At 34.6% G+C, this 26,819-nt stretch overlaps 1 protein-coding gene across 1 annotated transcript; it reads right to left on the reverse strand.

Moving 5' to 3' along the window:
• Positions 1-1,809: 1,809 nt before the first annotated feature.
• LOC110890525 lies at positions 1,810-12,253 on the reverse strand. Its single transcript, XM_022138150.2, has 2 exons — positions 12,138-12,253; positions 1,810-5,107 (listed from the first exon to the last, which is right to left on the reverse strand). The coding sequence occupies exon 2, from the start codon at positions 5,101-5,103 to the stop codon at positions 1,999-2,001; it is 3,105 nt and encodes a 1,034-aa protein (XP_021993842.1). The 5' UTR covers positions 5,104-5,107; positions 12,138-12,253; the 3' UTR covers positions 1,810-1,998.
• Between the last annotated feature and the right edge of the window lie 14,566 nt (positions 12,254-26,819).

Raw genomic sequence — 26,819 nt, forward strand, 5'->3', positions numbered from 1 at the left:
ATATTGAATAAATATCTCTAAGTTTACTCATATCTAGTCATATTGAATAAAGACATACTCATAGTTTTCTCGGGTTTTTCATTTGCTATAAGTTTAAGACAATTGTATTTAAAAACTTTATTTGACAAATTAAAACACTTAGTTTATAAATTCAAGAGACGTTATATAAGTTCCATATATAAGTTTAATCTTATTAATTTACGTGTTAAATGAAGACTCAAAGTTGAAATCCAAAAAAAGGGCTTCAAGTTTTAGTTTCGCTTTAAGCCTTCAAAATAGTTGAATCGACTCAGTCTCTCCTATATATCTCACATACATTTTCTTTGAAGCTTCTCACAAAATCACACCACCAAATTTACACCATTTTATGTGTTTTTTACGAACCTATTACATTTTTTGAAATTCTCAAATACTCTTATTGTTTAATCACCAAATTCAATAATAATTCTAACCATAGGGCTTCAAGTTTTAGTTTCGCTTTAAGCCTCTAAAATGGTTGAATCGACTCAGTCTCTCCTATATATCTCACATACATTTTCTTTGAAGCTTCTCACAAAATCACACCACCAAATTTACACCATTTTATGTGTTTTTTTACGAACTTATTACATTTTTTGAAATTCTCAAATGCTCTTATTGTTTAATCACCAAATTCAATAATAATTCTAACCATATTCCTAAATGCGTATTATTTTAAATTTTGTCCATGACTATTGTTTATAAGACCATGGCTATGGTGGGACGGGGTTGGGGGCATGAGTTGACATGTGGAGTTCGAGCCCCCCCTCCCCCCGTCTTGTGACATGTCTGTGGGGTATGCCGGAGCGTGGGTGAACCGCGTGGCTTGGCAGTTTATTAAAAAAAAACAAAAAATTAAAAAATTACACACAACATTAAAAAAAAGCCTAAAATTTTATTAAATTCTTAAAAATTACAAAATTCATAAAAATTACAAAAAAAAACCTAAAAAGGATTAAAAAAAAACCTAGAGCGTTAGGTAAATTTCAAAAAGAGCGAGCTTGTCGAACGACTTTCGCTCCTTGCCCCGAAACTCAACGTTCGCCACCGCCACCCGGTCCTCGTGGCTTAACTCACCGCTCGGAACGGCTTCGTAGTAGGCTTTGAAATGATCAAGCTTCGGCCGTAGCTCGCGCCATTTATGTTGGCACGCGTTTAAGTTGTGCAGGTCGTTTCCGACGTTATGTCGGTAGCTAGCAAAAGCTTCCGGCCAATAACGCGTTTCACCGGGTTGTCGACCCTTCATTGTGTCAACGACGCTCATGACGAGAGCTATCTCTTCTTCGTGTGTCCAAGAGGCCATCGATCAAGTGTGTTTGGGTAGCGGGTTCGATCAAGTGGGTTGGGGTGGCGGTGGACAGCCAACAAGTTTGTTTGGGTTGGGGTAGCCGGTGGGGTTGGGATTATATATATAGCCGGGTGGTTGACTGTTGGGTTGGGTGAACCGCTTGGCTTGGCCAAACGGTTAGATTTTGAAATTTAAATGCCCCGCTATGACCTAGCCAACAAGCGAATAGGAGCCGGCCACATAGGATCGCTAGCCTGCCCCACGCCCGGCTTTAAACTCCCGCCCCTTGGGCCACGCCCAAACCCAAGCTCACCTGGGGTGGTGGCTTGGGCGTTTTCAGCCAAGCCAAGCCATGCCCCATACCCCACAGTCTAACCTTATTATTTACTTATTTATGTTTTTACATTGATTGTCCAAATTACGGTTTTTACATCCTTGGTGCAAAGCTAGTTTCATCTGTTCCCGATCAATTTCAAGTCTGTTATCAAACAATATTTCATTCATTTTGAGAAACGGAACACATATGTCATAACTGATAAACACACATTTATTCTTATTCTGACAAACATAACAAACACAAATTACATACATAATGATGTATGTAAACATCAATCCAAACATACGAACTTATTAAATAAAGAATACCATAGGTGTTTGAACCTATTCCTTAGAACTTGTAATCAAGAACTGTATCAGGTGGTCGATGATCCTTTCTTCCAGACTCCTTGCTCGTTGCAAGGAAAGAGCGTCAGCCTCGGGCACTTAACTTTCTCTAAAGTCTTCAGTTTCGGAAACAGATTCTGCAATTCTCTCCATTCCATATTCAGTTCCTCCAAGTACTTCAATCGCAATGTTTCAACATTCCATCTTTCTTTGGGCAGGGTAGGTGAATCATCCCACTCAAGCATGTCCATATTTTGACCAAGGTCCGAGAAATGTCCACCACGAATATATAGTTTTCTTAACCCCTGAAGGTTGGCTGCAGTTAGCCAATTCGGTGTCTCACGGTGTGGGAAGCACTTGAGGTCAAGTTTTTCAAGTCGTGAACCCAATGTTGAATTATTGAAAGCATTCTGTCTTCTCAAATTCCCTTGTACCCATTTTGGCCTCTTTGGCATACATCTCTTAACTCTGGATCCCATATTCTGCTTTTCATTTACAACATCTTGTTTCTCCTTGCTTGTATCAGACGTCGGCTCATGCCCACCCCACAAGATTGTTAGTTTACTAAGAGCTAAAAGATTTTGTAAGGCTTCAAGATGCGTTTCTTGAGGGAAGTTTTTCATATGTGTGTACATGCTAAGCTTTCTCAAGTGTTCCAGTTTCCTTAAATCATTGAGGGTACACATGTTTCTATCTGGAAATTCGACAACTACAAACCCTTTAAGGACTTGAAGAGATTCAAGAGATGAAATCTCTTTTGGTATTTTCCTTAGCAAGTAACATTCAGACATATCCAAATGTGTTAAACACTTGAGTAAACCAATGGTTCCTGGAATTTCCTCAAGATTATGGCAAGCTCTAAGGTCGAGAATACGAAGGGTTTTGAGTTTTGAGATAGAATCTGGAAGCTCGGAAATCCTTGAAACTCCATGAAGACTAAAGAACCGCACATTGTTCATATTGTCCAAGCTCTTTGAAAAATCAAACTCCTCGACCTCAATATGGTGGGTAGCCGAGCTTTGCCACTTTCCTAAAAAGAGAACGTTGATGTTTTTCATTCGTAAAAACCATTCCTTCTTGTACTCAAGAATTACGTCCTTAACATTAAACATCATATGAAGGTTTTCCCAAGGCATACCTTTGGATAGCCCACTACCCATCAAACATGCCTTATAAGACTTTGTGGTGAGCTTCCTTCTTTCGTAAAGATAGAACTTTTTTGTTGGATCAATCTTGTCCCCGTTACGATTAACGGGATCTACTAGCTTTGATTGAGGAAGTTGCGCGAATTGACACGAATCAGTGATCTCTGGTTTTAATATGGGTTCCCTATCTTTATTATAGAAAATAAAAAACTCTGTTGGTTCACCAAGTGGATAGATAGCTGCCATATCTTCTGGGCTTTCAATCTCATCAAATTTACCAAAATCTTTTGGGTTCCCGTACTTATCAAAATCAAAGAACTTTACCTTGTCTGCGATCATAACCAATGCAGCACGAATCAGTGGGTTCATTTTGCAATTGGCCACATAAGGACGAGAACGTTTAGTCTCAGGCTCAATGAAATCCATGTCCATAAGCTCTTTGAAGATTTTATTGGCTTCCTCCTCAACACTATCATCTTCTTCGGGAATAAGCCCTTCTCCGATCCACCAATAAATCATTGACCTTCTACTTATGATTGCGTTTTCCGGGAACACCGTAAAACATAGCAAACAAAGCTTTAATACAGGTTTGAGTTTGTTAAAACGTAGATGTATAGTATTACAAACAGGACTTTTGTTGAAGAGTTCGTCATGTAATCGAGGCATCTTCATTTGCAACATAGTGGAAATGTTGTCACTACTTTCAACACCGAATTTCTGCTTCTTTTGTTTCTCGTCGTCTTCATATGTCATGTACCTTGGCGGAATCTCAAGCTTCAATTTGGTAACGGTTTTCTTGAGAGTTTTTAGCTCTTTTATGCCATAAGATTCGTCTTTTACCTTTTTTAATCGATCAGAGACATTGTCGGCTCTATCCTGTATTTTTTTCCCATGTTCTCCAAGTTTAGGATAATTTTTCTTAACAATATCTAGTTCTTGACGTATCAAGTTTTCAAGTTGATCCAATTGAGGGGCCTTCTCACTTGAGGGATCCTTCTTGTCTGTTTCTGGGTCCGTGCTGACAGTGTTGGTACTCTGTTCTGTGGCTTGCTTCGTGTCACTATCCGTTTTCGGAGGATTAGTTTGACCAGCCGAGTTAGGATCTTGACTGGAAGTTGTAGCCATAGTCTTGGAACTGCTAGGAGAGTCATCAGTGGCGACCGACTTGGCTTGTTTGTTGGCATTAGTATCAGCGGAGGTAGAAGGTTCATCAGTTGGTAATGGACTCCCTTGGTTATCCTTACTGGTTTGTGGGTCAGTGCTGGCAGTTTTGGTACTCTGATTTGTGGCTTGCTTAGTGTCGTTATCTGTTTGTGGGTCAGTGCTGGAAATTTTAGATGAGTCATCAGTGGCGACCGTGTTGACTTGCTTGTTGGCATCAGAATCAGGGATCTGAGAGCTAGAAGGTTCATTGTTGGGTTGCTGGGTAGTCTGATTTGCGGCTTGCATAGCGTCACTATTGGCTATCTGAGGATTGGTTTGATTAGCCGGGTTAGAATTTTGATTTGCGGTTGGATCTATAGTGGTGGAACTTTTCGATGAGTCATGGGTAGCTTGCTTGTTAGCATCTGAGTCATGGTCATTGGCCGGGATTGAAGTAGATTGCTTGTTTGCGTCTGAATCGGGTATCTTAGTGGTGGATTTTTCAGGGGTGGTGGTTGGTTGAGCATCAAGTGATGATGAATTGTTTTCACTACTAGGCGATGCTCTTGGGGCAGGCGGATCCAAAGATGGATCAATGAAAGGAGTTGTGGAAGCTTTATCCGGTTCATTGGTTGTGGCTTCAAGTTTAGGTGTAGAGGTATTATCATTTTTGTTTGCATCTAAAGTGGTTGTTTGAAGGGGTTCTTGGGGTGATTTATCATGGTTATCATTTGTTGCTACAACATCGTTCTTTTTAATATCTGGATTGTCGATCGAAGTGTTGGCAGTTTGTGCGGGCTCGTCATGTTGGACCTCAGTTGACAAAGAGCTTTTATCCACAGGCATATCTCTGAAAAACAAACACGATATATAGTTAAATGTTTTCACATGCAATGTTATTTACAATAAAAAAATCCACATGGTTTCTAATTGCATCTTTTAGTCGTTTTACATGCGTTCTTATTTTATATTTTCGTATTATGTGTATATAAAACATCATATGTCTCAGGTTCAACCTTTAGAACTTCTAAGTATTAATAAGGTTTTTTTAAATATTCTAACGGCAATTGAATACCTAGTGGTCTAATGGTACGGTGTTTGTCCCGTACAAATCAAGTGCAAGGTTAGGTGGTATTTAGATGTAGCGGTCTAATAGTACGGTGTTTGTCCCGTACAAAGCAAGTGCAAAGTTAGGTGGTATTTAGGTGTATGAAATTGTTGTAAAAAAATAAATTCTAAGGGCGTTCGTTGAATACTTCACAGTTTTCTTTTAGCTTGATCAAGGATGGAGGTTATAGAGTTTTCTAGCGATCAAGGAACATCAAGACTAATGTGGAAATTTATCGAATCCGAACCGTTACAAATTATATTTGTATATTATTACATTCTCCCCCATCTAAATCTAAGCTCCCGACGTTCTCATCGTGGAAACTTCATCATACTTCTCAAGGCCGGTGATTAGTGTTAGCATATAGGGTGATGGACCCAGGCCCAAAATTATAGCTAGATCAAGGATAGAGGTTATAGAGTTTTCTTGAGTTCAAGGAACTTCAAGACTAATATGGAAATTTCTCGAATCTGAACCATTACAAATAAAATTTGTATATTATTACATTCTCCATCCTCTAAGCTCCTGGCGTTCTCATCGTGACAACTTCATCATACGTCTCAAGGCCGGTGATTAGTGTGAGCCTGTAGGGCGATGGACCAAGGCCCAAAATTTCAAAGGGCCTAGATATAAATTTTTTATACATTATATATTCTATGTTGTGCCATTATTATTCTAACCTAATTAATAATTATAACTAGTAGATGCTCCGCCCGCGTTGCGGGGCAATGGCCGAATAATTCTCAATCAATTAAAAAAAGACTACTATAATTTTGCTATGAAAAAAAACGATAAGACCGTAGTTTTTGGCTCAGGACAAAACTGTAATTTTTCAGGACTAATGAGCCAGTGTTAGGCAGCTAGAGTTATGCGCCGCCCACGTTGCGGGGCACTAAACCGAGTATTTCTTAGGTTAATAACATGTACGCCTTTATGTCGGTTAGTTGTACATGCTACCTAACGATATAAAAAAAGACACATCAGGTTAACTAATTAAAGAAAACAGTACCATAGTTATGATAAAAAAATTAACTAAAACGATGACAAGCGTGTAACTTAGAGTTGGGGGCAAAACAATAATTTGTCAGGACCAATTAGCGAGTGCTAGGCAGCTGTTTGGCATGAATAAAAACAAAATTAAGTCAACAAAGAAAAATAAAGCAATACCCATGGTTTTGCCAAAGGAAAAAAACTGATGGCAAGCTTGCAATTTTTAGCGGAGGTAAAATCGCAATTTTAAAATGGAGGTAAAATAATATTTTTAACTGAGGGCAAAACCATTTTTTTATTTTGAAATGGGGGCAAAATCGTAATATTTTAGCTACGGGCGAAATCGTAATTTTTAGCTGGGGGCAAAATCCTAATTTTAAACTGGGAACCAAATCGTAACTTGGCAGGACTCTAGCTGAGGGCAAAAGCATATTTTTATTTTGAACTTGGGGTAAAATTGTATTTTTTAATTGAGGACAAAATCGTAAATTTAAGCAAGGGGCAAAAGCAAAATTTTATTTTGAATCGAGGGTGAAATCGTAATTTTACACCTGGGATAAAATTGTAATTTGGCATCACCTATAGATAACTATTATATAAAAAAAGAAAAAAAAAAACAAAAAATCAAAGTGGCCGCCCAAAAGGGCCAACCACTTGACACTCCTATTACTTGATGACGTAATCAAGTTGTTTTTGTATATGTTGAGAATGAGAATGAGAATGGTTGGTCTGTGGGAATGTTGGGCCCTTGAATTGTGATAGAACATTGTGAGCGAGAAAAAAAAGAGAAGTGTCAATTACATGAGAGAATTATATACATGGGAGAGGATCAAATAAGAAGTTTAATTTTGTTAGGAATAATAGGAAGTAATAAGATTATAACATGTGCCAAAATTTAAAAATAAAGGGAAGGGTATTTTAGTCAATTTTATCCAATCTTCTTCCTTTTTCTCTCCATGTAACTTCAAAACCCACCATTTTCAAAACCTACCATCTTCAAGCTTTTCTTCACTTTCTATCTCAATAATCACTACATTATAGTGCAATTTTCGTCATCAATCAATGATTCAAATACCCAATCAACGTGTTCCTCAACTTTTTTAAAGAAACCCAGTTTAATTTTATACAATATCATATTTTTTCCCGTGATTTTGAAGCGAATCACTCGATTCGTTCGATTCGATCGCTGATAAGTGTTTCTAGCATTCAAATTTCATCAAGAAATCTGAAAAAATCGACTTCGATCTATGTAAGAAAATTTTGAATTGCATTTTTACAATCTGGGTTTTTTAATTGATTCATTGCATTTTACAAAGGAATGAAATAAACATTTTTTTTTTTGTATTTTCAGTCTATTGCGTTTTAGAAACAACACATTTTATTGTGTTTTAGTCAATTGCGTTTTAGGTAAAACATATTTTATGTGTTTTTAGTCCATTCCATTTTAGAAAAAATACATTTTTTAGTGTTTTCTGGCCATTACGTTTTAAAAAAAGACACTTTTTTGTGTTTTTTTTGCCATTGCGTTTTACGAAAAAGACATTTCTTTTTGTTTTCTGTCATTGCGTTTTAGAAATAAGGTGTTTTCTGGCCATTGCGTTTTAGAAAAAAGACATTTTTGTGTTTTCTGGCCATTGTGTTTTAGAAAAAGACAGTTTTTGTGTTTTCTGGCCATTGCATTTTAGAAATAATACATTTAATTGTGTTTTCTAGCCATTGTATTTAAAAAAAAACATTTCTTTGTGTTTTTCAGCTATTGCGTTTTACAAATAACACATTTTTTTTGTGTTTTTTGTCTATTGCGTTTTAGAAACAAGGTATTTCTTTGTGTTTTTGTTAATTGCGTTTTAGAAAAAAAGTCATTTTCTATACTTTTTGTCAATTGCGTTTTAAGCATCTGGGTTTCTGATTTTTTTTAAATATAGCAATAGTATACTCATTTTAAAGATAAAAAAACGCTCGTTTTTTGGTGTAATTTGTATAAAAAAAATAATGTCCTATGAAAGAGTTATTAACATTTAAAAAACGGGGGGAAATGGAAGAGAGAAAAACTATTGCTTTGAATTGACTAGAATACCTCTACACAAACTCGCGCGCCTCCTTTTTTATCAATTATATCCATTTAATCCCAGTACTTGATTAATCAATTGATGGTCAAGATTACTTTCTAGCCAAAAAAAAATTTCTAGTACATCCTGATCCAGGGAGGGAGAGAATCAAATAGAAAGTTTAGTTTGGCTAGGAACGATAGGAAATTATAGGATTATGACATGTGGCAAAATTTAAAAATAAAGGAGAAGTGTATTTTATTCAGTTTTATCCAATCTTCTCCCTTCTTCTCTCCCTGTAACTTCAAAACCCACCATCTTGAACCTTTCCTTCACTTTCTATCTCAATAATCACTACATTGTAGTGCGATTTTTGTCACCAATCAATGATTGAGACATCCAATCAACGTGTTGTTCAACTTTTTTAAAGAAACCCGGTTTACTTTCATACAATATCTCATTTTTTCCCGTGATTTTGAAGCAAATCACTCGATTCGTTCGATTCGATTGCTGATAAGTGTTTCTAGCATTCAAATTTTGTCAATCATTGAAGAAATATAAAGAAATCGGCTTCAATCTATGTAAGAAAATTTTGAATTGCATTTTTACAATCTGGGTTTTTTAAATTGAGTCATTGCGCTTTACAAGGAATGAAAAAACACTTTTTTTTGTATTTTTAGTGTATTGCGTTTTAGAAACAACATATTTTATTGTGTTTTTAATCCATTGCGTTTTAGGTAAAACACGTTTTATGTGTTTTTAGTCCATTGCGTTTAAGAAAAAATACTTTTGTGTTTTTGTCTATTGCGTTTTAGGGAAAAAAAACACATTTTTATGTGTTTTTTCGTCTAATGCGTTTTAGAAAAACACATTTTGAAGTGTTTTTAGTCCATTGCGTTTTAGGTAAAACCCAATTTTATGTGTTTTTAGTTCATTGCGTTTTAGAAAAAAATTAAACACTTTCTTTTGTGTTTTTTGTCTATTGCGTTTTAGGAAAAACACATTTTTATGTGTGTTTAATCCATTGCGTTTTAGAAAAAAAAAACACTTTTCTTTTGTGTTTTAGTCCATTGCGTTTTATAAGGAACAATTTCTTTTGTGTTTTTAGTCCATTGCGTTTTATAAAAAAAAATCATTCTTTTGTGTTTTTTGTCCATTGTGTTTTAGAAAGAACACTTTCTCTTGTATTTTTAGTCCATTGCGTTTTAGAAAAAAAAAAAAACATTTTCTTTTGTGTTTTTTTCCATTGCGTTTTAGAAAGAACACTTTATTTTTGTTTTTATTCTATTGCGTTTTAGAAAAAAAGTTTTTTGTTTTGTTTTTTTTTTTTGTCCATTGCGTTTTAGGCATCTGGGTTATCGAAAACTTTTTTTTTTCAAAAGTATAGCAATAGTGTGCTCGTTTTAAAGATAAAAAAAGCCCGTTTTATGTTGCAATTTTTATAAAAAAAATAATGCCGTATGAAAAAAGTTATTAACGTTTTAAAAATGGTGGGAATTGGAGGAAAGAGAAACTCTTGACTTGAATAGACTAGAATACCCTCAAATGAAACCACGTGCCTTCTTATTTTTGTTCAATCTCACTTATTTAATCTTAGCACTTGATTAGTTAATAGATGGTCAGGATTACTTCATAGCATTTCTATCCAAATAAACTTTCTAATATATGCAGACCCAAGAGTGGTATATATATATAATTTAAAATTTAGGTTGGGTAAATATGTACCTAGAATTGAAAATAAGGGGATATATGTAATTTTTCCATTACGGTACATATTGTCACACAGAAGCAAACTAGCGAAACCACGACCAGCGGAAAATTATATAAGGTGTCAATTACATAATGTCCAGCGATCAAAGGGTTTCGAGCAGCGTTACAAATCACCATCTCAAGCTAATTTCACGTCTTCACATACGTTCCGGCGGCCACCAGAAGATTGACCGTCAACGCAATCTCGTCTGGAATTGAGGTTTGTTCTGATGTTGTAATTTGTCATGTATACGGTATACTCATGTTTGTTTGTTTATAATTGAAAGTATATGGTGATATTTTATGAGTTTTTTCACCTTTGCGGTTGTAATACCCTAGGACTTGGGTATCATTGGATGTTTGATTGTATGTTTAATATTTTGATATTTTATAAGTGATTGTCGCCTATCCAGTTGTAATTTACTAGGGTTAGGACCATTAGGTATTGTTACAATTGTGAGAACAATTATTGTTATATTTTGGTTTTTTATATATGATTATTTTGTTTAAATTATACAGGGCCTATTTATTTTTGTCGCCCCAAGCCCAAAACGTTTTTGAGATTTCATGGGATGATTGTTGGATTAATTTTGATTTTTTTTTTTGGAAATGTTTTAGTAAGTTTGTTTTAATTAATGTTTTGAGTCAGCCAACGTAACTTACGTTAATCAGCCAAATTAATTTTTTTTTGAAAGGAAAACTTCAATCACCCACAAGCCAAATTGAATTAGTAAATAATTATCAGGAGATAATTATCGATGTTGGTATTTCATTATTTTTGGATATAAAGTCGAGTTATATCATTGTATACAATTTATGAAGGGTTAATATTTTGTATTCAGTTTTTTTTTTCTGTTCGATAAATAAATTAAAGAGTCGTGCCAAGGGATTTCCCCAGAATCAGGGTCGTGTATTGTTCTTTCTCTGACCGATCAATTTCTTCAACGGGGACCAGGGTGCATTGTCTACTCGGCGGTTGGGTAGTGATGTTGCGTTTTACTTATCTTGTAACAATATTATTAGTAATATATTACAATAGAATTCCCTGTTAGGTATGTGTCAGCATTATGGTTTTCGGAACCAATTTGTACTTGTATAGGTATTATCAGAAGGTATTCGTTATTGTTATTGGTACTTGTAATAATATGTGACAAGGATATGAACAATATTGGTACTTGTATGGGTATTATCGGAACCAATACTGATATTCATTATTATGATTTTCGATCGATGTAAAATGTCGGGATAGCCTTTGGGCATATTACGACTTTAGTCTGTAGTTCTCTTTTTGAATTATTATACCGAGTGTCGGTACTGTAATGAACTGAGCCGGTGCCCTAACAAATAACACCAATACCTACCATTAAAAGTTCTGAGAGAATAATCCCTCAAGTTAATGAAACTTTAATGATAAATGCCTAATTCTTACGTTTAACTATTAAACCAATTTAGCTAAAAATTTCTATAGAAGCATGTTCTATAAGTAGGGGCGTTAAAAGGTCGTGTTTATAAAATGGTTGGTCAAACTTAACATAAACCCTAACATGACACGAATTTTAGTGTCACAAACCACCAACCACACACAAGGTTTCTACACGAATACGATCCATTAACCTAAAGCTTTATTTTCTTTTTCTGAAAAAATAATAAACTTTACCAAAATAATGTAAATAAATGCATGTAAAATAATGCATAAAAACTATATTATATTCAACTTGATGATGATCTCTCTCTTTTGCTAAACGGCCAAAAGATCATTTCTCTATATATCTTTTTAGTTTTTTTCATAAACTATCCATCTTAATAAAACAAAAAATAGTTATAAAATTAACACGGGGTCAAACATGCAAACACACACGTCACTCTAACTAAACATGTTTGCGGATACGACCATAAACTGACACAACCCGTTTATACTTAAACCCAAACACATAAATAAATTTGATATGTAATTTGTAGTCGTGTAAGAACTTGAGAGAGCAAACCTGAATAGAAGAACCTGAGACCTTCTTGTTCAGTTGCCTGATTGTTGAAGTCGATGACAATGGAGGTGAGCAAATGGATATATTTATATGCCAATTTCGTATTGTTTGATTGTGGAAGTCGATTGCAATGAATGTGAGCGATGGATATATTTATATCCCAATTTCGAAAATACGGAATTCTTGTGCACCCGGTTAAAGAAAAGAAGTTATAGAATAAGAATCTTTAATTGTTGCAAGCTATCCCCCTTTTAGGGGTATTAATCAAAATAAGTCGAATCATGTTCGAATTAAATAAAATAAAAAACTACTTAAGTTCAGTTCGAATTCGAGCAAATCCGATTTGATTAGAATTAATGACAATAGAGTTTGAGTAAATTCAATTTGATGTCAAACTATAATTTTTTAATATAGTATTGATTGAAAAACTATTTACCTAAATGGTTCTTCGAAAACTACTTACAAAAATAGAGTTTATTATTTATTTTGTATTCGTCAACATGTATAAGGAATCGATAACATTACACATATATTATTGTTCATTAGGAGATACATATTTTGAAGATGAAAATCAACCAACCAGTTTTTCTATACATATGTTATTTATTTATTTATTATGAATTATGAATAAGTTATGAATAATAAACACACGGTAAATGGTAATATCAACAAAAAGAATTAATTTTGTATACCATAAATAATGTTTCTATTCTTGGTTTGAATATAAAGTGGTAAGCTATTTATATCTAACTATGTAAGAGAATTTGTGATTGAGAATGGTTTTGTTGCTTAAAACACATAAATGAGTGATATTACATTGCCAAGAGACAATAATAAGCCTATGTTCATGATAAGTGCCATAAGTTGGTTTTGATTTTAGTATAGTTAATAGACTGAAAAAAACAATAAAAAAATTCCTTAACAACTAATATTAATAAATGTTTTATTGTTTATTTAGATATTGATCATTTACTTTTGACTTATCTGTAATATATAATTAGTTATTCGTAACAATTCTACATATAATAAAGAATTTCAAATAATGTCTTTGTGACAACGTTATTCTTTTAAATGGTTTTTTTACTATATGTTTAAAACATCTATTAAATAAATTATTATTTTATATTATAATAATAAAAAATGGTAAAGAATAGGTTAATCCGATACTTGAAAACCGGTTTACTTCTATGCTTTGAAAGCACTTCTAATGTTATTAGATCCGTGTAATACAAGGGTTTAAGGATAGAATATCTTCATAAAATTATTTTGATACAAGTCTATACTCATCAGATATCCTAAATGGAGTTATATTTTTAGGTTTGTGAAACTACTGATAACTGTAACAACCCTCACTAAAATTAATATTTAGTATGATAATTATGCAATAAGGAAACCCTAATTAAGTTTAGTATGATTAATTAATCAGTTAATCAATATTAATTAAGCTAACAAGATTAATTAAGCTAAGTAAGGTCTATTAAAAATAGATATATATGAGGTCGTATAAGAACGTTTAATATTAATAATAAAATATATTATTTTTTTTCCTTACTCCGTTTTTAATGAAACTTAGGTTAAAACGTAGATAAAAATATGCTCGTTCTATTGACATATTCGCCGTTTTATAAAACGTCATATTTTAAAAGTTATACAAGAAAAACGAGTTAAGCAGCTGAATTAATATAACTAAGCTAGCTAGCTAGCACGTCAAGATAGCTAGCAAGCACGTCACTTGAATCCCACATCGAAGGAATTGAGGTGCCTGCTTGCTTGCTATAAATAAGAAGCTTAGGATTCATTTTTCTTTGCTCATTTCGCTTCTTCTTCTCTCTATACGTCGGTGTTCTAACCAATAATCACTCAATCGCTATTACGATTCATTTTCCGAGTGATCAATATATCCAAAGAATGTCTAAGTGCCGCCCACATTGGGTTATACTTTGTCGTTTGTCAATAATTCGATAAATGAGTTGAAGTATTATACTTTGTCGTTTGTCGATAAGTCGATAAATGAGTTGAAGTATTATACTTTGTCGTTTGTCGATAATTCGATAAATGAGTTGAAGTATTATACTTTGTCGTTTGTCGTCAATTCGATAAATGAGTTGAAGTATTGCACTTTGTCGTTCATTGTGAGAATTTGATCTCGTGAGTTATCGTAAAAGCTGTATTGATCATTAACCCGGTTTTTGTGAAATTCGTTGAGAATCGAATCTCATGACTACCGTTAAGGTTTGATTTGGGTTTTACACCAATACGTATTCTATTCTGTTAAACCACCAAAAACACTCCCAACTACACCCTTACAATCAAACAAACTATTAAATCATCAGAAGATCCAGAATAATAAAGTACATGCTTAATTATCAGGAAAAGTAGAATCAAGAAGTTTGTTAACTCAATCCTGCATGATGATTAGTGAGTTATTCTTCTTTTATAAACTCTTTTCTCACCGTTTGTGAGCTGTTAAATGTTTTACAATACTCCAAATTATTTTCAGAATTATAACTTACAGTGATTAAGTTTATGTAATCACCAAATTACAGCCGGTATGTGGGGTATTGTGCACATTACTTGATAATCGTCACCATTGGGGCAGCCATTGGGTGATATGACCATAATCACAGACACCATTGGACAGGTGGGCCAATGGGTCGAGTGGTAAAGTACTGTGGGTAGTTGGTTGATATCAGAAACAGTGTAAAAGATCTTAACACTGTGAATTATAACAAATGTGTCGTTTTCAGTAAAATGAATAATTCACTCAGTATTTCCCGCTGATAAAACCTTTTTAAAACGCGTTTCAGGTAATTACAATAGATTGGAGTAAGGATTGGATCCGACACTGAAGGACTTCAAGAAGTGGCTTATTTTCAAATTAAGAAATATTGTTTTTATTAAAAGCTACCTTTGTAAAACATGGAATTTATTCCATCTTTTTAAATAAAATCCGGTGTTTCTAAACTCTGATATTTTTCCTAACTCACGGTCCTGATGAAATTTCCGCTGCAATGTTTTTCAAAATAATCACCGGTACCACTGGACTGCTCACGGCACCGATTCCGGCCAGGATGGGGTCGGGGGTCGTGACAGAAGGTGGTATCAGAGCTAAGCCACTACTTTAAGCCTATAAAATGTTGTGATAACAATACTTAAGCTTAAATAAAAGAGTTAGGAGATTGCTATTAACTTAACTGGTAGCACACCTGATAGCATTTAAACTTGCACATAAGAAAAGATGCCTTAGTATAAGCTAAGCCACTTGTTTACGCAAATAGGTGTTATAATAATACCTAAGCTTAAACGGAAAGTAGAAACTTAAAAAAATTATCTGATAACATTCTGAATGATATTTAGACTTGAACTTAAGAATTTTGCCTTAAAATAAACTTTAAGGTAAATTACTTATACAAGTATAATGTAATGGATACTGGTATGTCATAAGAATGACGATTAGCAGGCAATAGCACTTAATTGATATTTATTCTTGCTTATTGATATTATTTGGTCTAGAATAATATATGTTATGGGAATACAAATTTCCTTGATTCTGGATAAAAGTCCTAATAAAAGAGACACTTTTAAAATCTTGAAAAGATACTATTTATGGGAAATAGAAAATTTTCTCCGGCAAAACTGGGTATAGAGTAGCAGACTCTCCAGATTGTCCGGATATACTGAGGTTACCTCTCCGGCGCAAACCGGGTAAGATGGGGTATACAAAATGTCAAACAAGTGACAAGATTTCCCTAAATAAGTATCATGGCCTGATATCAGACTTGTTTTTGGAAATAAGAATCTGTTAAATACATTAACCTTATAAAGGGTATGTATATTACAACATGTGAAATATATGATTATATAGATATGTATATCTATAAGAAATTTCAAAAGCTATAACAATTAATAATTAAGGATAAAGCACAAGTATATGTGTCAATAATAAATCTAGATTCCTTTGTCAAAAAATCTCTTACCTATATCGATATCAAACATTATTTTGTTTGATCATCTACCTCGTAACTCGAGCAACAATAATAAATGGAAACCCATTAAGTTGGGACACCATCAAAAATATAAGAATTACCAAAACGTTACCATAAATTATTAACGCCATAAATTATGAACGCAAGTAAGAAGCATGTCAAGTTGTGCTAATGCACAAGAAAACACAGGAAACTTAAAATTATACGTCCACAGACGTCAAAGTTTATCACACACAACTTCCAAGGCAAGACCTTTGAAAAATATAAATTAGGCACGATGACACCAATATTAATTCCGTCGGTAAAAGTACTACTAATCAAAAAGCGGTATTTTGCCACATGATCTTACAAAACAATCAAAATCTCGCTGAGGTACGTTGGAACAACATTTCACAAACATCGGTACATAGTTTAACCTGAGTCATAATTATTAGTACTACAAAAGAAGTCATATAGTTTTGCACATTCCCTATTTCATTTCACTTCATTCGACATTCTCTGATAATGTCATTAAACAAATAAGTTATCACACGAAATTCCAGATAAAGCTCTTATATTTCTTTCGTTGCAATTCTGACTTCTGCCTATAAAGAATTGACTTTCGTGTTTTTACTTCCTCTAATAGTCATCATACCATGAGGATTTCTTTCATAGTAGCAAATATTGATCTATTTCATTCCTTGGTAAATCCACACTTTACACATGCACTGTTTGTTGCGCATGTGGTTCATTTGATTTATAAAGACCACTGGAGGGCTTCATTCCAATTTATTATTTTTTATCAAAAGTTCAAATATCATATCACTATACTTGATCTTTGCATTTATAAACCACGTTTATTGCAAAACGTTGACTCTTTAATATTGAGTCAATAAGTTTCTTGAAAAACTCAATTTCCTTTAGCATACATGGTTTTTGTTGTAAACATAATCCAAAATTTCTTATTAATACATGAACTCGTTTTGTTTACACCAAGTTCAATTGTTTGAACTTGCTCGCATCATGTATTCAATTCAAAGTCCCATATGATGGATTGAAGCCATCATATTCAAAATAGTCCCGACAAGCACTTCAATTCTCTTGAACCATAGCATGCTTGTTTAGTCTTCGAATTCATCAAAACATTTATTTGATTACAATCACCTTGTGGTGACATTTTTCACAACATTTGAAAATTTCGCTGATCTCGTTTAAATTATTTATTTTTAGTAAATATTTAAATATTAATAACAGTAGGTATTAACATTATTTTAAGGGTATTATCAAGACAGATATTGGATAGCGCAGCCTTAGTTAGGCATGGACTGATCACCTATGCTTAAACAAGGCAGTACTAACCAATATCCAACAATGATAATAACTATTTAATATAAATTAAGTCATCATACTTATTTAGTAAATTTCAATTATATATATAAATATTTTTATAGAAATATATATATATATATATATATATATATATATATATATATATACTTCGTACTGTGAAGAGAAAACATATTTTCATAAAACAAATAAAGAGACGAATAAAATTATCTAAATAATCGCCTAAATATTCATAAACAAGACATGTTATAAATAAATTTTTGGTTAATATTTCACAACTATTAAATACTTATAGAAATATTCCTTTATAATATGTACATATTAAAATATCAAATATCATTTACGCAAGCCAATATTTAAGTATGCTCGATATTAAAATAAACATTTATTATTCTACTTTCATGATACCCTAATCTTATAGTAAACATACTTGATTTTAAAAATAATAATCATGAGTTCTACGATATTGGGTAGACCTATTTATAAAACATATATTATTATTATTATTACGGGTTTTGATATTTTAAACCTATCTATATTTATTTATTATTCTACTTTATGATAACATAAAAGGAAAAGGTATTTAGTAAACCAAAATATCACCTATCTTTAAATCAAACATTTTGATTAAAATCATCTGAATACAATTTTGTATTAAGACAAAAATACTCTAACTTTATTGTCTTTTCATGTATTCTTACAAATCACCCATCGCAACACATTGATTTTCTCATATCATAATTCAATATTTGCCGAATCATTTTCATGGTTTCATTTCATTTTTAACTGGTCAATCTTAAGTCTTCCTTAGGTACCAATCAAGGTAAGTTTTCTTCTGACAAAGAATTTTACTAATTCCAAAAAGTTCTTCACATTCATTTTAAGAATCTATAGATCATATATCTTTTGGCTTAAACCCAATCACCTTGAAAAAAAAAAAAAAAAACTATACCATTTCATCTCATTCGTTTGAACATTTCATCTTTTGAAATATCTAGATTCGCTTCCTGGAAACTCACAATTTCGAAAACGGTGAATTTATTCGGTCATCATTATTGAATTCTTTCAAATCATTACAAACGCTTTGTAGCATCCGAATAGAGTTGTAGCCTGTGTTAAACCCTATTCATGAGTCATTCGTTTGATTCGTCATTTTCTTGGTACAATTATGTACTCAGATTACAATACACTAAATCCTGTTGTCCATTACCATTTAAGTAAACAATACTGATTTTCGGATAATCATTAACAAATCATTTTCCATACTCCCATTCACAAATAGATATTTATCGAATCGGAATCTCCCTCAATTGATTAAAGTAAGTTCATTTTGAATATTAAATCCAATTGTTTCTATAAATCATTTTTATTTTAAAAAAAAATGCTCATACCCCTCAAAATATCTTTTGATTCCATTCCACGCTACATTATTCCTCTTCATTAAAAGAAGAAACATAACCCCAAGAAAATATCATAGTTTAAATCTCGAGGACGAGATTTTTATTAAGGTGGGGAGGATGTAAGAACCCTCACTAAAATTAATATTTAGTATGATAATTATGCAATAAGGAAACCCTAATTAAGTTTAGTATGATTAATTAATCAGTTAATCAATATTAATTAAGCTAACAAGATTAATTAAGCTAAGTAAGGTCTATTAAAAATAGATATATATGAGGTCGTATAAGAACGTTTAATATTAATAATAAAATATATTATTTTTTTTCCTTACTCCGTTTTTAATGAAACTTAGGTTAAAACGTAGATAAAAATATGCTCGTTCTATTGACATATTCGTCGTTTTATAAAACGTCATATTTTAAAAGTTATACAAGAAAAACGAGTTAAGCAGCTGAATTAATATAACTAAGCTAGCTAGCTAGCACGTCAAGCTAGCTAGCAAGCACGTCACTTCATCGAGAGAAAAGGAATTGAGGTGCCTGCTTGCTTGCTATAAATAAGAAGCTTAGGATTCATTTTTCTTTGCTCATTTCTCTTCTTCTTCTTCTCTCTATACGTTGGTGTTCTAACCAATAATCACTCAATCGCTATTACGATTCATTTTCCGAGTGATCAATATATCCAAAGTGTCACACCCCCAAACTACCACCTAGGGTGTGTCCCTGATGGAGGTGTAACGATTCAACAAAGAGCCGCCAATCATATCAAACACAAGTTATAATATTATAAAATACCCAATTGAATTTAACGTAACGTCTGAAAAGTTAAATCAAAACCAATGTATTGAGCGGAAGCCTAAAAGTTTAAATGTATAATGTATCGAAACCAATTCAAAGTAACTGTTTATCATGACCATAACCACTTCAGCAGCATCAGACAGCAAGCTCCCAAGTTCCTTCAATAATCACCTACAAGCATGTAAACAAGTGTGTCAGACTACGCTGGTGAGTTCAAGGTTTTGTTAACGTGTTGAGTTACCAGATGTATGTTAATGCGATTCAATGATGCGTTACGATGTTGCTCAAGTTAGCTACCCTAGGGACTACGCCCTTACGTAACCGAGGAGTGTGCCTCTTAGCAACCCACTATGTTGTCCAGTTAGTTACCCTAGGGGAACCGCCCTTACGTAACCGAGGAGTGTGCCTCTAAACAACCATAGTGAAACCCAGATAATTAGTACCTATAGCGCTATCAACTAATCACCCCCATTGCCCTCCAGGCAATAACCAAAACCGATTAAGTTATTTACCCAACGTTTCCCTTCCAAATGTTTACCAGTTGTCCCAAACCACCGGGACTCATGCTTGAGAAAATGCAATGAACTCACCTTAGATTTGCTCGGTTTGCTAAAGAAATACACACGCTCACAAGTAATCAGTCACGTCCTATAGTGCACGTATACTTAATCAGTTCACGTTCGAAACGTTTCACATTTAACTAGCATCGCAGCAATATCACAGAGTGGGTTTGGCAGTTAACATTATGTAACACACAAACAGTTAATCACATGTGCACAATTCGTGTTTCACATAACAGTCTTTCACCGTTTATTCTAGCATATTATCCAATAACACTCTCAACCGAGTTAGTGACGTAACATGGTAAGCAAGTTTAACAGGGTACTTAGACTAACCAGAGTTAACAGTCTTAACTGAGTTTACATTCTAAACATACATAGCAGAGTTAACCAGTTTAACTAAATTAATACGTATAACAGGGTTAATCAAGTAACCAGCTTAACTATGTCACTGACTTAGTAAAGTTAACAACTAACAGGGGTGTACATGCTTAATTATGTTGGCATAATTAACATGGTTACAAGCTATTAAAGTTACTATCTAAAGTACTTAATTTAAACACATGCGACGAAAACCCCTCTTGGCGAAAACCCTAAATCACTTATTGGACGGAATCGTATAAGTAGCAAAGGCCTTTTGGACCGAAAGCACTTGGGCCCGAAATCCCTTGGGCCGAAAACACATCTGAGCCGAAATCATTTGTTGGGCCGGAAACTCTTTTGGCGAAAACACTTTAGGATAAAAACTGTTTGGGTCGAAAACATTTATTGGCGATATCACTAGGGTGCCGGAAACACATGTGGGCCGGAAACTGTTTGGGCCGTAATCATATGGGCTGAAAACACTTTAGAATGAAATTGCTTAGTGGCGAAATCCTTTAAGTGACGAAATCACTTGGTGATTTCGTCTGGCCCTTTTGTGTTTTCGTTTGAGGCAGCAACAACATCAGAAACAGTTACTAACAATTATAACTTTAATCATCATACGCCCATAACCCTAATCAACACTAACAGTCATAAGATCAGCATCAACAAAACCCTAAAATCAATCATGTAAATGTTAACATATGGATTATCAGTCATCATGCAAAAACCCTGATTATCAGTCTTAAATCATCGGCCAGTGGGGATCATCATGTAGCTGACACAAGATTAAATATAGAACCCTAATATGGTAGTCATCTATTATCTACTCAATCAATGAACCAAGATCAATCAATGGACAATCCAATTCTTAGCATACAATCATGCATTCTGAATGGTTTCGTACTAACAGATCGTTTATCAAGTGTTTCAAATCAAATAATCATAAGTACGACACATAAACAAAACAAATATTACATCAAGATAGTTTCTCAAAGCATAAACAACTATATGAATACTTGCATGAATAAAACTAACCGAATGATGTAAATGAATCAAGCACAGGAATACGCTCTAAAGATTTCGAATATGGAAGGGGTCTTCTGCTGTTTGCAAGATAGAGAGAGAGGGGGGGGGGGTCGACTGCCGTATGAGAGTTTGGGGAAAAGTAGGGTTATATTTTTAAGTATCAGATAATGATGTTCATGTTACGTGCATATATGTAACATTAGATAGGCGGTTCCCTTCCGTTTTGTTTTGGCCGATAGTGGGCTCAAGCCCATTACTTTGAGCTGCCATGATAACATGCAAGGTTTCTAGCTTATGGGTTAGATGGGCGGCTGTTTGGGCTACCGATCCCATCGGCTTTCTTAACCTTCACAAGTTTGAGTTGCGGCCCAATAGGTTAATAGTCCAAGCAAAATACTAGGGTGAGGCCCAATGTGCAACATATAAATTTCCAACCATGTTATGAGATAATGAACACTATGTCATAAACATCATCACGATTGTTAAACGGAATCATACAAGTATAGAGCGTGAAACACATCAAAGGGGAATATCAAGGAGTTAGGATCACGGTACTAACTTTGATAGGTCGAGTTGTCACATCATCCCCAACTTGAAAGAAATTTCGTCCCGAAATTTAGCAAACAGTCACTGAGGAAGCTAGTTTTGTTGAGCGTTTTCGCGGGGTGTCACATCATCCCCAACTTGAAAGAATTTTCGTCCCGAAAATTGATCTAAAACAATGGTTGGAAGTAAGTTCCGACGAACTCGATCTATAGATACTTTACAACGCCTGGGACTAATCTTGTGATCAGTGGAAATCATAGTATGGTGGTTAGCGTGTTGTTCTATCAGTTGCCAATCAAAGAAACAGGGAATTAATGAGGTTCGTACAAGAAATCTAGCGAAACAGGGGTCCATTAAACATCTGAAGGATTTGGCCAGCAAATTTGTTGTCAAGAAGTAATTTCCAGTAGTGGTGCATGGCGGCAGGACACAACAGGGAGGTTCGTTATGTTGCGGTCGCGCGAGTGTATCATTTGTTCAAAACCGAGGCTGGGTGGGTAAGGGTTAGTATTGCAAAACAACAAACGCATGTAACTGTGACTGCTTCACTTCTAGCGGCGATGACAAGTGAAAGTGATAAGGTTCGTCTACAGGGATGCGTGGGTATAGTTCTCCTAATCTCGTGTTCGTTCGGAAGTTCCATCTAGCGATGCCAACACATGATTATTATACCAAGTTGTGATAGTATTTAGCAAACCTAAGGGATTTCTGTTTATTGTACCAAGCATACGATCATAACATCCAGTATCAAACAACTATCTTATAATTCACGAACCAAACTTAAGATCACCATTTACTTTCGCATATATATATATTCTAACCGGTTCCTCACAAGACCGGTTACACCAATTCCATACGCATGACACATTAGATCAGTCATCATATCACATAAGATCATCTTATAAATTCCTCATAGCTGTGGGTGGTTTCAAAGCACATATACAACGATATCATGCAAGGGTTATCGGAACATGATATGCATATAAAGCAAGATCAAGAAATTAGATTATTAACCACGATAACTAACCCTATTCAATCAATGCACAAGGTTTCACATATTATCACACGATTAATCAATCATATATGAAATCACACCTTCAATATCACATATGAACAATACCATACAACGATGAATATTGCAGGCAAGAATCAAGAATTACTAACCAAAACCAGTCACACAATGACATTTTATAATTACTGAGTTCTATGCCCTGAAACATCATGGTTCTCATTCATCAAACGACATACTTACATGATAACAGAACACAAATCACGCATACACCATGTATAACACAATTACATACACATATCATGCGTCAATCAATGATAGTTAACTATGATGGGATTTGCACGTTAAGAACAATTAACTACCATATTCATACACAAACAGGGAAGAACCTCTCTCACACTCGTTAAGCCTCATTGGGATTTGCATGCACCACGCGTTATTATTATGTGTGCACCCATGATAATCAGGCGGTTTGCATGCTCCTCTCGATGCTTCTTAACTTATGTTTGAAGTTTCTCCCACTCCAAATAATTACAAAATAAGCACTGCCAACAAGATTAGAATTTACTAGATGCAAGTGTTGTGCTACACCATCAATGTGTCATGATGCCTACCATGTCGTATCGTGTATGCTGTAAATATAGTTACGTTTACTAGGCATATGAAGCATAAACTAACGAGGAACGAACCTTGCAGTCTGAAGCTGAGTGTCATGGTCATCGTTTGGATCAATTCGGTTATAGTCTGGTTTTATAAAAACGTTCTTAAAACCGAGTTCTCTATAACCAGTGGCTCTGATACCAAACTGTCACACCCCCAAACTACCACCTAGGGTGTGTCCCTGATGGAGGTGTAACGATTCAACAAAGAGCCGCCAATCATATCAAACACAAGTTATAATATTATAAAATACCCAATTGAATTTAACGTAACGTCTGAAAAGTTAAATCAAAACCAATGTATTGAGCGGAAGCCTAAAAGTTTAAATGTATAATGTATCGAAACCAATTCAAAGTAACTGTTTATCATGACCATAACCACTTCAGCAGCATCAGACAGCAAGCTCCCAAGTTCCTTCAATAATCACCTACAAGCATGTAAACAAGTGTGTCAGACTACGCTGGTGAGTTCAAGGTTTTGTTAACGTGTTGAGTTACCAGATGTATGTTAATGCGATTCAATGATGCGTTACGATGTTGCTCAAGTTAGCTACCCTAGGGACTACGCCCTTACGTAACCGAGGAGTGTGCCTCTTAGCAACCCACTATGTTGTCCAGTTAGTTACCCTAGGGGAACCGCCCTTACGTAACCGAGGAGTGTGCCTCTAAACAACCATAGTGAAACCCAGATAATTAGTACCTATAGCGCTATCAACTAATCACCCCCATTGCCCTCCAGGCAATAACCAAAACCGATTAAGTTATTTACCCAACGTTTCCCTTCCAAATGTTTACCAGTTGTCCCAAACCACCGGGACTCATGCTTGAGAAAATGCAATGAACTCACCTTAGATTTGCTCGGTTTGCTAAAGAAATACACACGCTCACAAGTAATCAGTCACGTCCTATAGTGCACGTATACTTAATCAGTTCACGTTCGAAACGTTTCACATTTAACTAGCATCGCAGCAATATCACAGAGTGGGTTTGGCAGTTAACATTATGTAACACACAAACAGTTAATCACATGTGCACAATTCGTGTTTCACATAACAGTCTTTCACCGTTTATTCTAGCATATTATCCAATAACACTCTCAACCGAGTTAGTGACGTAACATGGTAAGCAAGTTTAACAGGGTACTTAGACTAACCAGAGTTAACAGTCTTAACTGAGTTTACATTCTAAACATACATAGCAGAGTTAACCAGTTTAACTAAATTAATACGTATAACAGGGTTAATCAAGTAACCAGCTTAACTATGTCACTGACTTAGTAAAGTTAACAACTAACAGGGGTGTACATGCTTAATTATGTTGGCATAATTAACATGGTTACAAGCTATTAAAGTTACTATCTAAAGTACTTAATTTAAACACATGCGACGAAAACCCCTCTTGGCGAAAACCCTAAATCACTTATTGGACGGAATCGTATAAGTAGCAAAGGCCTTTTGGACCGAAAGCACTTGGGCCCGAAATCCCTTGGGCCGAAAACACATCTGAGCCGAAATCATTTGTTGGGCCGGAAACTCTTTTGGCGAAAACACTTTAGGATAAAAACTGTTTGGGTCGAAAACATTTATTGGCGATATCACTAGGGTGCCGGAAACACATGTGGGCCGGAAACTGTTTGGGCCGTAATCATATGGGCTGAAAACACTTTAGAATGAAATTGCTTAGTGGCGAAATCCTTTAAGTGACGAAATCACTTGGTGATTTCGTCTGGCCCTTTTGTGTTTTCGTTTGAGGCAGCAACAACATCAGAAACAGTTACTAACAATTATAACTTTAATCATCATACGCCCATAACCCTAATCAACACTAACAGTCATAAGATCAGCATCAACAAAACCCTAAAATCAATCATGTAAATGTTAACATATGGATTATCAGTCATCATGCAAAAACCCTGATTATCAGTCTTAAATCATCGGCCAGTGGGGATCATCATGTAGCTGACACAAGATTAAATATAGAACCCTAATATGGTAGTCATCTATTATCTACTCAATCAATGAACCAAGATCAATCAATGGACAATCCAATTCTTAGCATACAATCATGCATTCTGAATGGTTTCGTACTAACAGATCGTTTATCAAGTGTTTCAAATCAAATAATCATAAGTACGACACATAAACAAAACAAATATTACATCAAGATAGTTTCTCAAAGCATAAACAACTATATGAATACTTGCATGAATAAAACTAACCGAATGATGTAAATGAATCAAGCACAGGAATACGCTCTAAAGATTTCGAATATGGAAGGGGTCTTCTGCTGTTTGCAAGATAGAGAGAGAGGGGGGGGGGGTCGACTGCCGTATGAGAGTTTGGGGAAAAGTAGGGTTATATTTTTAAGTATCAGATAATGATGTTCATGTTACGTGCATATATGTAACATTAGATAGGCGGTTCCCTTCCGTTTTGTTTTGGCCGATAGTGGGCTCAAGCCCATTACTTTGAGCTGCCATGATAACATGCAAGGTTTCTAGCTTATGGGTTAGATGGGCGGCTGTTTGGGCTACCGATCCCATCGGCTTTCTTAACCTTCACAAGTTTGAGTTGCGGCCCAATAGGTTAATAGTCCAAGCGAAATACTAGGGTGAGGCCCAATGTGCAACATATAAATTTCCAACCATGTTATGAGATAATGAACACTATGTCATAAACATCATCACGATTGTTAAACGGAATCATACAAGTATAGAGCGTGAAACACATCAAAGGGGAATATCAAGGAGTTAGGATCACGGTACTAACTTTGATAGGTCGAGTTGTCACATCATCCCCAACTTGAAAGAAATTTCGTCCCGAAATTTAGCAAACAGTCACTGAGGAAGCTAGTTTTGTTGAGCGTTTTCGCGGGGTGTCACACAAAGAATGTCTAAGTGCCGCCCACGTTGGGTTATACTTTGTCGTTTGTCAATAATTCGATAAATGAGTTGAAGTATTATACTTTGTCGTTTGTCGATAAGTCGATAAATGAGTTGAAGTATTATAC

This window comes from Helianthus annuus, chromosome 11, assembly GCF_002127325.2.
Source record: "Helianthus annuus cultivar XRQ/B chromosome 11, HanXRQr2.0-SUNRISE, whole genome shotgun sequence".
Classification (NCBI taxonomy): Eukaryota; Viridiplantae; Streptophyta; class Magnoliopsida; order Asterales; family Asteraceae; genus Helianthus; species Helianthus annuus.

Excerpts from the sequence above, each read along its gene's own strand:
- LOC110890525 (XM_022138150.2), bottom strand. The coding sequence starts at position 5,103 with ATGCCTGTGGATAAAAGCTCTTTGTCAACTGAGGTCCAACATGACGAG.